Source organism: Erythrolamprus reginae, chromosome 2, assembly GCF_031021105.1.
Source record: "Erythrolamprus reginae isolate rEryReg1 chromosome 2, rEryReg1.hap1, whole genome shotgun sequence".
NCBI lineage: Eukaryota > Metazoa > Chordata > Lepidosauria > Squamata > Dipsadidae > Erythrolamprus > Erythrolamprus reginae.
In genome coordinates, this window is record NC_091951.1 from 46,026,659 (window position 1) to 46,039,219 (window position 12,561).

The 12,561-nt window shown below is 41.5% G+C and overlaps 1 protein-coding gene across 2 annotated transcripts in view; it reads right to left on the reverse strand.

The window, feature by feature from the left end:
- Nucleotides 1–1,409: 1,409 nt before the first annotated feature.
- ARIH2 (ariadne RBR E3 ubiquitin protein ligase 2) overlaps nt 1,410–12,561 on the reverse strand; it is a 45,322-nt gene continuing 34,170 nt past the window's right edge. For both annotated transcript variants that reach the window (XM_070738093.1, XM_070738094.1), the window contains exons 12-15: nt 12,175–12,318; nt 10,437–10,505; nt 8,591–8,674; nt 1,410–5,229 (exon numbers count right to left, since the gene is read on the reverse strand). In XM_070738093.1, the coding sequence (XP_070594194.1) occupies nt 5,158–5,229; nt 8,591–8,674; nt 10,437–10,505; nt 12,175–12,318 (369 nt within the window). In that variant the 3' untranslated portion in view covers nt 1,410–5,157. The remainder of the gene's footprint in view (nt 5,230–8,590; nt 8,675–10,436; nt 10,506–12,174; nt 12,319–12,561) is intronic.

A 12,561-nucleotide genomic window follows, 5' to 3' on the forward strand; every position in this document is an offset into this window, starting at 1 on the left:
ATGTCTCTTCCTCTCCCAATTTTTAAGTAAATTCAATAGGACTGGTGAAACTCTGCCCTCCTTTTTAAACAAATTTGGTAATGGAATAGTGATAGGCCTTTGTTAAACCAAATAAAGTTGGCAGTTCTGTACATTGCCCTCTTAACCAAAGTGAGAATATGAAATCAGTATAACACTGATGTAAATCAGCTGAGGGGCTAATAAAAGTCTTACCAGTGGACACCTTAAGCTTTCAAAAGTCCTAGCCATCAAAGGAAAGAAATTGATGCTTGCTTTCCAACTCTTGGTAGGAAAAGTGGAGTACACCAGAGTATGAAAAATAGATCTGACCAAAACATCAGTCTAAGTCAAAGCAGACTTAGGAGAAGGGACCCAGAAAGCAATTTAAGCTGACTTCATCTCCAGCTTACATGGACATAAGAAGCTAAAGGCTACAGTGCAGAAGAAATCTTTATGCAACATTTTGAATGCTAACACTCTTGAAGTGCTTGCAAACCTAAAGATTTGCTTTACCCCCAAAATTATGGTCCTACAACTTTTACTTGGAGGCAAGCTCCCTGCAACCCGGTAGGAACAGCAAATATTAAGACCAATAGCCCTAGATAAACCCATCCCCTATAAATTTATCCAACTCATTTTAAAACTATCTCTAGTCAATCTCCACATCTCAATGAATCCCAGAATTTGGTATGGAATGTGAAAAAGTAATCTAATTTCCTCTGTTCCAAATCTCCTTTCAATGAGTTCCACTGGACGATCCTCAATTCTAATGTTTTGATAGGGGAAGAACAATTTCTCTAAATGGACAAGTGCAAAAAGTGGAGTTAGCAGAGAGGGCTAAATTCACTGTTTTGAATAAAGAAAAGGATACAATTAATGTTGTTTCTACTTGGAAACTGTTTTTGGACTTAGTGCTTGAGGTGGGGGAAAATGAAACTTTGATTTTGGGTTTTGCTGATTAGATAAGATTGTTGTTATATAAATGGCTAGTACAGTATATATTATGTAAAATATAAAGTTGAGGTTCTATTTTATTACCTTATCTAATGTGTAAAAGAGTCAAAAATCAATATTTTTCCTTTCCCCCTCTATCCTACACTTTTTCCTTTTTTCTTCCCTATTTCTCGACTATTTTTATATTCTTTTATTTCTGCATTAAGTATTTTAATAAACAAAAAAAAAATACTTGACTGAAGAATAAGGAAAATAAAAGCTGTCTTTTTTTTCCCACCTAAGAAATCTCAAGCTTTTTAGCCTATTCTCATAGGGAAAATATTCAATCTACTTGAACATTTTTTAATTGCCCAATTCTTTTTTCTGTTCTCTTAACATCCTTTTCCCCCCCTTCCAAACATGAAGATCACAGAAATATGAACACATAGCCAGAGTAAACACCACAGAACACTTAATTAAAATTAGAAATTCACAATTTATTTCAAATAAACAATTTCAGGAGGGGAAAATTTAAAGGGCTCTTTCTCCTCTGCCCTCTTCCCCCTCCTAATGCCGGAAAAGTGTTGGCAGTTTCTTGAGATTGCTTTCCCCCAAATCTTAGTGAGGGACAGAGCAAAGGCAGCCATGATAATGTAGCACTCTGCGTAATAAAAAAAAAGCTTCCATAGCAGAAGCTACTACCTGAAAATTTGGAACAGTCCAGACTTGAGCGAGCACATAAGTTTGTTTTGTTTTTACAAAAAGTTACTAAAAGTGAAGTTGAATTTTGAAAAAACAGAAACAAGAGTGTAAATGGATCAACAGTAACAAAAAGTCTTCAGTCCTTTCTGTAACATTAGCATGGCATTAAGAAAAAAAAAATGTGATTTTACTGCTACAGAATAGATGCTAGAAGAGTACAAGCGTAAAACTGGTTACAGAATCTCTCCCTTATCTGCACAGCCTCTACTGCTGTCTACATGTACAGAATTCTACTGGACAGGAGAATTGGATACTACCTACATGCTTTCCGTGTTTACTATCAGGAGGTGGCTATTTGCCTTAGCTTTCTGTACCTCTCTTTTAGGAAGGAGGAAGGCAAATTGTGAGAGGGAATTTTAAAAAGAAAAACTAAGTGAAATAAACATTGTGATTAAGGGTAAGCCAAGCCAACAATCTCAATATGCAGAGTGAAGGATGAAAATAGCTGCCAGGTTGGCTTAGGCTAAGCCTGATAGAACAAGAGGAAGACCAAAACTCCTAGTATAGGATGTTAACCTGCTGTGAGGGAAATGTAGTGCCTTCCCATTGGCTTAGATGCCCTTTATTTAGTCCGTTCCATCACAAAGTAAAATTTTCTAACAAGGTTTGTCGTCGTCCCCGCCCCCCCCAAATTGTAGGCTCACCTTGAAAAATGCTACAGTGAAGAGAATATATTTGTAGGACAGACGGACTGTTTTCTGCCAATGATAAAAACTTTTAGATAGCACCCAATCTTTGTGCTGTTCTAGAACAGGGAAGATAAGAGGTAGGGAACTGTGGGATGAATCTATTGATTCCAAACTTAGGAGCAGCTGTGTGGTAACAACTAATTGTATTGTAACCCTAACCCAAGAGCTGAGTAGATTCTTCTCTGTGCAGCCATCTCTCCCCAAACCCCGGAAGGCACAGAGGGCTGACACAGAGACCAAAAAGGTGAGATTATTCTCCTGAGCAAGCAGAAGCCTGTCTTCAATATGTTGCATTATGTGAGGTGACAATTTTACACCACATCTTAGTACACCAGGTGAGATTGGATCTAAGCATCAGAACAATGTGCCAAACTTTGCAGAACAGAGAAAAATTTGCCACTGCCAAGTCGTGATTGTGCTACTGTAAATTCAACCAATCGCAGGTTTTTGCTAGCTGTGGCAAGTAACACCACTCTTTTGCATTGGAGAATTCTGAACAAGGAACGTGTATGTTTAATCTTAGTTAATTTCATGAGCAGAAACAGCTCAATCTGAACTTTGAAGTTTCAAGAGAAAATGATGCTCACCTCCCTCAAAATCTGAACCTTATGTAAGCAAGCAAGCAAGATCAGGACAGCATTACTGAGGAAGTTAGGAAGCCAGCAGTTTTCCCTATCAAGATGCCAATAATTTTGTGCTAACACTGAACAAAATTAACGCAAACAGATACCGTAGTAAGCAGTGCCTGACACACAAACACTGAACATTTTGCATTTTGATAAAAAGGTTTTTGCCTGCTTCTAAGTTTCAAAGCCCAGCAGTGGTTTCCACGCAGAGAAATTAAAATATTTAAGCCAGAAAAACAAGCATGATCTCTGTTTTGACAAAGATATGAATTAAAAGAGCAAACCTGTTGAGGTCATCATACCACATATGCTACCACGGTCTAGTGGAATGGGTGAAGGGAAAGAGCAAGGGTGAATCTGGGTGAAGTTCACTTTTTTCTCTGTGCCCAACAAGTTTTTTTTACTACTTCTACCCACTGGTTTAATCTGAGATTAGCTGGGAACAGAAAAGCCATATTAGGATTTGGGATCTAGGAAACAACCGTATCATTTTCCTTGGGAGTGAGGTGCCTGAGGTAGTAGTGGCAGCGGCAGCAGCGGCTGGATGGAAGATGACAGCTTGGTTGATGACCTCCAAAAAGCTGGGACAAAATCTAAAATGCTAATAACTTTCATTGAAAGGCTAGGAAAACAGGTGCCGTAAGCAGAAAATGATTCTTGTAAAGCTTTCTCATCCCAATCCCAAAAGTCACAAGCAAATGCACATAGAAAATCTCAGTGCAACATGCTCTTGTAAACATGGATGCAAGGAAATTCTTGTTTCAAGACATCGATGGAAGCAGCTTCAGGAAACGGCAGCTCCCTCTTTCATTTCTAGACAGATTATTGGCAGAACCAAATACGTATTTTATATATCTATTTTTATACATTTTAAAAGCTGGCCTCTAACAGGAACTGTTGACTTTAAAACACATTTCAAGAGTTAACAAACCTCTGCCAGTAAGCAGCCACCTATGAATCTTAACAGTAACTATGGACTCTTCCCAATGTTTTTTGCTGGTTACTTTTCAGCTAGCAGCAAAACAGTTTCAAAAACAGTGATGGCTGTTTAGTAGGATCTGACGTATGCTGGTGTGTGTGTTTTTGTTTTAATAACAAATTTAACTACTAAAGTCAGTCTGATTTTGTTATGGTATTAGAGATCAGCTCTGATGCATCACTTTATAGCCACCTAAAGAATCAGATTGTACAGGACTCGGCTGCACAGATATGCAAATTGTGGCCCAAACATGGCTGGATCTACTGCCCTAAATAAAACTAATGTTCACTCTAATGCTGCCAAGAAGCAAGGCTATGCTCCCTGAACTCCTCCGAGTATTTTAAATCTGGCAGTAGGTAGCAGTCCAGGGAAACAAAACAAAGCAATAAATCCATGCAGGGGATCAACTTCATGTTGATGGACTACAACTGTCCCAGGCTGCCTTGAGCTTTGCCCTATTGCTCCGAGCCGGTCAAAGAAGAAAAAGAAGGAGAACCTTTCAACATTTATGCTGTCCTTTGGCAACTGCTGATTCTGCTTGGCTCAGGCTCTGGTCATCTCATGCACTTCCAGGACAAGCAAGCAAGCAAGGAAAGGGGAAAACAAATCAACGGCTGGACTATTTCATAACCTTCATAGCAAAGTGAATTTGGGGAGGGGGAAAGAGAAGGAAGCCATTGTTTACAAACTGCTTATTTTTTTGCGGGGGGAGGAAACACTCTCCACTTCCAATTTATTTATTTTTTAAAGCAGTTTCTGTGTTATTCTAGAGTTCACTTTGTATCAACCACTGTTGATAAAAATTACAGAAGTTTATAAATGATCTAATACTATTAACAGCCATTCAAGGAGGGGGAAGGGGAAATAAAACTCCCCTCTAAAACAATCCAAGAACTGGGGAATAACATGTCCCAGGGGGAAAAAAGCCAACTGAATTTCAACCTCTACCTGCCAAAAATGAAAAAGCAGAAAACAGAAGAAAAATAGAAGACCAAGCGGTGGCGCTAGCTCATGTCTGTTTTGCGAGGGGGAAGGCGCAGGTGCAGTGATGTCCTCGGCCCGTTTTATGGAAAGGCCGAGGCCAGTTCCTCCAATCGCTTCACTGGTTGCTCGCACCGCCATCTTGCTACTTTGCTCTCAGCTCTGTGCCCTGGTAGCTCCTGCGGTCTTATGTGTCATGGAAATCTTTCAGCAGAGTCCGCCTCCTCTGCTCAGCAATGTGCATCTGGTTCTCCAAATCCTGGGTGGGAAATAAAAGGAATAAGAAAGGGGTTATTTCTGTAAACTCTTGACTCCGTAAACCGCTTGGAGAACAGCTGTAAAGTGCTGTGAAGTGGTACAGAAATATAAGTACTATTGCTATGGTTCTATTGGCTGGGAGAAAATTGATCAACGCTAAAGGAAACTCTAGAAAGAGGAAATGAAAACATACTCTTTTATTGAAACAGGAGGTGATTCCCAGCAGTTTTCACCATAATGTATAAAAAACATCAAAAACTATATTTAAACAATAGCGAGCACTCACTATCCAAAGAGCCTCCAAAACAGCTCTGTCTAGAGTTTCATTTCATTAATTTCCAGTATGCCAAAAAAAATAGAATAGAATAGAATAGAATTCTTTATTGGCCAAGTGTGTTTGGACACACAAGGAATTTGTCTTTGGTGCATATGCTCTCAGTGTACATAAAAGAAAATATACATTTGTCAAGAACCATGAGGTACAGTACTTAACGATTGTCACAGAGGTCAAATAAGCAATCAGAAACAATCGATACTAATAAAAATCTTAAGGATACAACAAGAAGATACAGTCATACAGTCATAAGTGGGAGGAAATGAGTGAATGATGAGGAAAAAACTAGTAGCAATAGTAGTGCAGACTTAGTAAATAGTTTGACAGTGTTGAGGGAATTGTTTAGCAGAATGATGGCGTTCGGGAAAAAACTGTTCTTGTGTCTAGTTGTCTTGGTGTGCAGTGCTCTGAAGCAACGTTTTGAGGGTAGGAGCTGAAACAGTTTATGTCCAGGATGCAAGGGGTCAGTAAATATTTTTTGTGGGTATTTTTGTGATACCCAGAAAAAGTGAGGGCATCAGCCTAACTGCATAGACGGAAGCTATTTTGTAATATGGAGGTTGCTATCAAAAACATTGCCTGCGGACTACAGATCTTTTCACTTCCCTGACATGGAAGGCCATTAAAAGATATTGCTAACAAGTACATACTTCATGGGCTGGCATCATATTCCTTGGCTAACAATAGCGTTAACATTTAGACTTATATGCCACTTCACAGTGCTTTGCAGCTCTCTCTAAGCAGTTTACAGAGAATCAGCATATTGACCCCAGCAATCTGGGTCCTCATTTTACCAACCTTGGAAGGATGGAAGACTGAGTCAAACTTGAGCCTATTGAGATTCGATCTGCCAAACTGCTGGCAGCCAGTGATCAGCAGAAGTAGTTTGCAGTACTGCACTCTAGCCCCTGCACCACCAAGGCTCTAATGACCATTTCAAAGTTAGAGCGACTCAGAAAAAGTGACTTACTCCCTAGACCAGGGGTTGTCAACCTTAAACATTTGGACCTGTTTTGCACAAAAAAGAAAACACTGGGAGCTACAAAACTTTTCCTGTGCATGACTACTTCCTAAACGGCATATATAGTTGAATTAAAAGTTCTGTTTCTTCTGAAACTTTTCTTTTCTTGGATTTATCCATGGTTCTAACTGTGGTCAGAAAGCTTAATAGATTGCACGTTGGTAGGTGCCACACATTGGCAGTTGTGACGCATATTTTGAATGATAGGGAGCCGCAGCAGAGGGATGAAAGAGCCACATAATAATAATAATGATAATAATAATAATAATTTATTAGATTTGTATGCCGCCCCTTTCCGAAGACTCGGGGCGGCTCACAACAACGATAAAAACAATATTATACTGGCACAAATCTAATATTAAAAAAAAACAAACCTAAAAGCCCTATCATAATTAAAAACCAAACAGCACATACATACCAAACATAAATTATAATAAGCCTGGGGGAAAGGTGTCTCAAATCCCCCATGCCTGGTGGTATAGGTGGGTCTTAAGTAGTTTACGGAAGACAAGGAGAGTGGGAGCAGTTCTAATCTCCGGGGGGAGTTGATTCCAGAGGGCCGGGGCCACCACAGAGAAGGCTCTTCCCCTGGGGCCCGCCAGACGACATTGTTTAGTCGACGGGACCCGGAGAAGGCCAACTCTGTGGGACCTTATCGGCCGCTGGGATTCGTGCGGTAGCAGGCGGTTCCGGAGGTACTCTGGTCCAATGCCATGTAGGGCTTTAAAGGTCATGACCAACACTTGTTGACCCCTGCCCTAGATTGACACTTAATGAACGTTGCACTACCCCTGCAATCATGTAATCACAATTCAGTTACTTGGCCACAGGCACACCTTACAAACAGTTGCAGCATCTTATGATTATCCAATTGCAAAGTTTTTCTACCAATTTTTGCCAAAAAATACCCAACTATTGGAGAAGCTGGGTTTGTTTAAACAACCACATAAAATGTAAAACAGCCGAAATAATTTGCCTTGCACAACCATCCTTCTGGATCCTAAATGCTCGAAGAAAACAGTTTTCACTGTCTTACAGAAGGCTGGAAAGGAAGTTACAGGGACACTCTCAGAAAGTGTTTTTGAGGAAGAAATTAGGTCATGCCTTTCTGAATTCCTGTAAGGACGATATCCTTAGTGTATTTTCTATGCATGCATATACAATCTGGCAAATTCGATCTGGAAAAAACAGACCTTAAAGTACTCTATAACCAAGGACTTTAATAGTCAAAAACAACATTTTGAATTGGATCTAGATGCCCTCAGCAATCAGTGAAATGCCTCAATAGGAATAATGCTGCCTTAATGAGAAGCACTCACCCAAACCTTGATTACCATATTTTACCTTTTCTTTGCACTAGATCTGGAAGAACATGTTTTAAGGATTTTGTTCTAGGGATAGTTCCATTTCTGGTAATATTCAATTTCTTTTTTTAATTATGAAGATGTTTAGGTTTCGTTTTAAAGATGACAGGTTACATGAAATTATTTCCTATATTCTAAATGTACTTGATTAACTTCAAAATGTTACTATTTCTTTCTTTAGTTTATTAGTAACATTTTGGGATTGATGAGATTTGGGAATTTAAGAAGAATTAAATAGATAGAAATGTAAAGGAAGGAAATTGAGTGAGCTTGTTAGAGCAAGTTTATAAGTTTTATTGCTGATTAGGATAAAATATGGGATTTTATAGATATACTTATAGAGAATGAGGTGACTAATGGGTTGTAGAATTTATTTCTTGTATTTTATGAAATGGTGATAAATTGTAAAATGTGTATGTATGCTGGAAATTCTATTTTTTTCATTTTTTTATCTTTTTAGTCTGTAGTCTATATCTGTATCCTCTAAATTTCTAATAAAAATTATTTAAAAAAATAAAAATAGCAGTAGTAGTTTCTCGTTCTTTATTTGTGAAATTTTATTGATACCAGTTTCTCCTCAGACCTTTGAGTAAAAAATGAGTTCACAACTGATAAAAGGGCTTGAACTTTATTTATTACTCACTCCTCTGTCATAACTGTCTGCTCTTTCCACCTTCCATGAGAGATTTTCAATCTCTGCTTCAAGTTGAGCCTGTTGGTATTCAAACTGAAAATCAAACAAAACATTATGAAAAAAACCCACAGGACCTATATAGGATTTTGTGCAAAGATTAATAATATATTGGTATCACTATTTGCATCTATAGCAGAAGCATTTCAAATGAAGGAAACACAACAGCCAATTCAATGTGGAAACAGCTTGAACAACATAAAATACAGTGATCCCCCGCTCGTTGCGAGGGTTCCGTTCCAGGAGCCCCCGCAACGAGCGGGTTTTCGCGAAGTAGCGATGCGGAAGTAAAAACACCATCTGCGCATGTGCAGATGGTGTTTTTACTCCCACAGCGCTAGCGAGGAGCCGAAGATTGGGGGCGGCGCGGCTGTTTGCCGCCGGCATGGGGGGCTTCCTAGCAGCCCCCCAAACCCGGGTTGGGGGTCCGGGGGGCGCTGTCTCTCGGCGCTTTCGAGCTGAGTCCGGGAGCGAACTCGCTCCCCGACTCAGCTCGAAAGCGCCGAGAGACAGCGTGGACAGGCCCGTTCCTTGGCGCTGTCTCTCGGCGCTTTCGTGCTGAGTCCGGGAGCGAACTCGCTCCCCGACTCAGCTCGAAAGCGCCGAGAGACAGCGTGGACAGGCCCGTTCCTTGGCGCTGTCTCTCGGCGCTTTCGTGCTGAGTCCGGGAGCGAACTCGCTCCCCGACTCAGCTCGAAAGCGCCGAGAGACAGCGTGGACAGGCCCGTTCCTTGGCGCTGTCTCTCGGCGCTTTCGTGCTGAGTCCGGGAGCGAACTCGCTCCCCGACTCAGCTCGAAAGCGCCGAGAGACAGCGTGGACAGGCCCGTTCCTTGGCGCTGTCTCTCGGCGCTTTCGTGCTGAGTCCGGGAGCGAACTCGCTCCCCGACTCAGCTCGAAAGCGCCGAGAGACAGCGTGGACAGGCCCGTTCCTTGGCGCTGTCTCTCGGCGCTTTCGTGCTGAGTCCGGGAGCGAACTCGCTCCCCGACTCAGCTCGAAAGCGCCGAGAGACAGCGTGGACAGGCCCGTGCGGCAAGAATGAACGGCGTGGGCGGGCGAAGGGCGGGCGGCAGCGAGGAGTTTGCGTGGGCGGTGGGGAAACTCCTCGCTGACGCCAGCAAGAGGGGGAAGACTCAGGGAAGCCGCCCAGCAGCTGATCTCCCGGTTGCCATCTACGCATGCGTGCCCACGGGCACGCATGCGTAGATGGTATTTTGACTTCCGGGTTGAAAAATAGCGAAGTACCCTGTTCGCAATGGTTGGGGACGCAATAAACGGGGGATCACTGTAATATGAAATTAAGGATCGACAAATCCTTGTTTGTAATTGATTAGACTTGAGTATGTTTGTTCTTTATTCTCCTATACTATATTTATAGTAACAATACTCATTAAGGCTTGTAAGAATCTTTAATTATTGAAAGCCTGAAAACTAATAAAGTTAGAATGTGCTAGTGACAAATATTTAACATTTTCTTCAATATTCATTATACTTATGACAGGTCATTTGCCCATTTACATGCTTTTTAAAGCATATCCCAAGACTAAAACCAAAATCCCTTAATTTATTAAAACTGTATTCTTTCGTCTCCTTCCAAGCTTGGAGTATTTTATCTGTGGCTTCCAAGGACCTCCCCTACAACCGCCAAAGAATCAGAACGCTCAACTTCACCAACTGGAAACTATCATGTGGTTTTAGGCAATGTTTAGATATGGATTCGTATAAGTCCTGACTTCCCCACCTCCCAAATCTTTAAGAATTTCAGTTATCATTCATTATACAGAATTACATGATCTTACCAATTTCTTCCTGGGACCAGATTCCATGTAGTAGGCATATGGATAGGTGTATTGTAGTGTATAACGACACTGCAATTTTCAAAAAAGGAAGCAAGATTAATAGGCTGTACTCATGAGCTAGGCCAATAGAGCTATCTGCTGCTCTTCTCCAAATTTCAAGGACAACATTCCATATGCATTATGATATGAAAAAGCAGCCCCTATTAGCATATGCCTCTATCTATGATAATGTAATACACAGGACACAATATGAAGTTGAAGTAACAGAAATACAGTGATCCCTTGAGTTTCGCGATCTCGATCTATCGCGATTTTTAAAAAAATATTAATTTTTTTTAAAAAAACACTTCCGCGTTTGGCTTCAGGACTCAGCTGGGAAGCGGCGCGGCTGTTTTAAAAGGTCGCAGCCGGCCTGGGGGGCTTCCCAGCACCCCCCCGAACCCCCAACCTGGGTCTTCCCGGCCGCCCACGCAAAGGGGAAACCCCGGCTCCTCGCTGATGCCCGCCGCTCGCCCGCCCGCCAGCAAGAGGGGGAAGACCCAGGGAAGGTTCCTTCGGCCGCCCAGCAGCTGATCTGCTCGGTAGCGCAGCAGCAGCGAGGAGCCGAATCGGGGTTTCCCCTTTGCGTGGGCGGCAGGGAACGCAAACTCCACCATCTACGCATGCGCGGCCATAGAAAAAAGGGTGCGCATGCGCAGATGGTGTTTTTACTTCCGCAACCCTACATCGCGAAAAATCGATTATCGCGAGGGGTCTTGGAACGGAACCCTTGCGATAATAGAGGGATCACTGTAGCACTTATATACCACTTTACAGTGCTTTATGGCCCCCTCTAAGCACTTTACAGAGTCAGCCTAATGCTTCCAACAACAATCAGAATCCTCATTTTACAGACCTTGGACGGCTGGAACGCTGAGTCAACCTTGAGCCACTCATAAATAAGCTATACAGTGTTCCCTTGATTTTCGCGGGTTCGAACTTCGCGAATAGCCTATACCACGGTTTTTCAAAAAATATTAATTAAAAAATACTTTGCGTTTTTTTCCCTATACCACAGTTTTTCCCACCCAATGATGTCATATGTCATCGCCAAACTAATAATTTTTGCAAATAAATAACAAAAAAATAATTATTGTTAATAAATAATTATGTTTATAAATATCAGGATCACTGTCTTATTCAATGCTGAGTACCAGTAATAATGGTAAATGGTTGCTAAGGGAATGGGAAATGGTAATTTAGGGGTTTAAAGTGTTAAGGGAAGGCTTGTGATACTGTCCATAGCCAAAAATTGTGTATTTACTTCCGCATCTCTACTTCGCGGAAATTCGACTTTCACGGGCGGTCTCGGAATGCATCCCCTGTGGAAATCGAGGGAACACTGTATTTGTGAAATCAGGAGACAGCAGAGCTCCCTCTTTTCTTTGTGGTGGTTTGTGGTGGTGGTGCTGGTAGTAACAGCATTATTAAGAACTTCAAAAGGAAGCCCAGAATGTGCTCCTACATCTCAACCAATCCCAGGGGAACTTAATCTAGTTTTCAGCTGTAGGTTCAGATCAGAGTACTGAACAACAATACACTGCAACTCCTCTGATAGTATCCATTGCACCTCGTTGCCGTTTACAATCAGAGTCAGCGTTCCATAACACATGAACACAGCAATATGCCCTAAACCTACCATCGCCCCCCCACCCTCCCGCCTTGGGTATTTTAACAAAGCTGATTTACAGATAGTTACCTTTGCTAGAAGTTTTGCTGCATTCTGTAAATACTGCCAATCTATCCACGTTCCCAAGTTGTTCATGACTCTTTCTTGGATTTTTTCTTGAATTCTCTGGTATGTCTGTGCCTCCAACTGTAAACTCTTGTTGTGGTTTTCCCACTTCACAATAGAAAAAAAAAAGAATAAAAGTGAACATGTTTATTGGAAAAGCAAGGAAAAAGACCCAAACTGGGATCCAGAAGAAAAGGATAGTTTTCCATACTAACCACGTCGAGTATCAAAAAGATGTGTTATGCTGGGGGTGGGGGGAGCATACCTATCACCTTCTAAAAGCAAGCTAATTTTTGTCAGTGGGCTCTAAAAAAAGGCAAGGCAATTCATTTATCCTACATTCCCACTTTG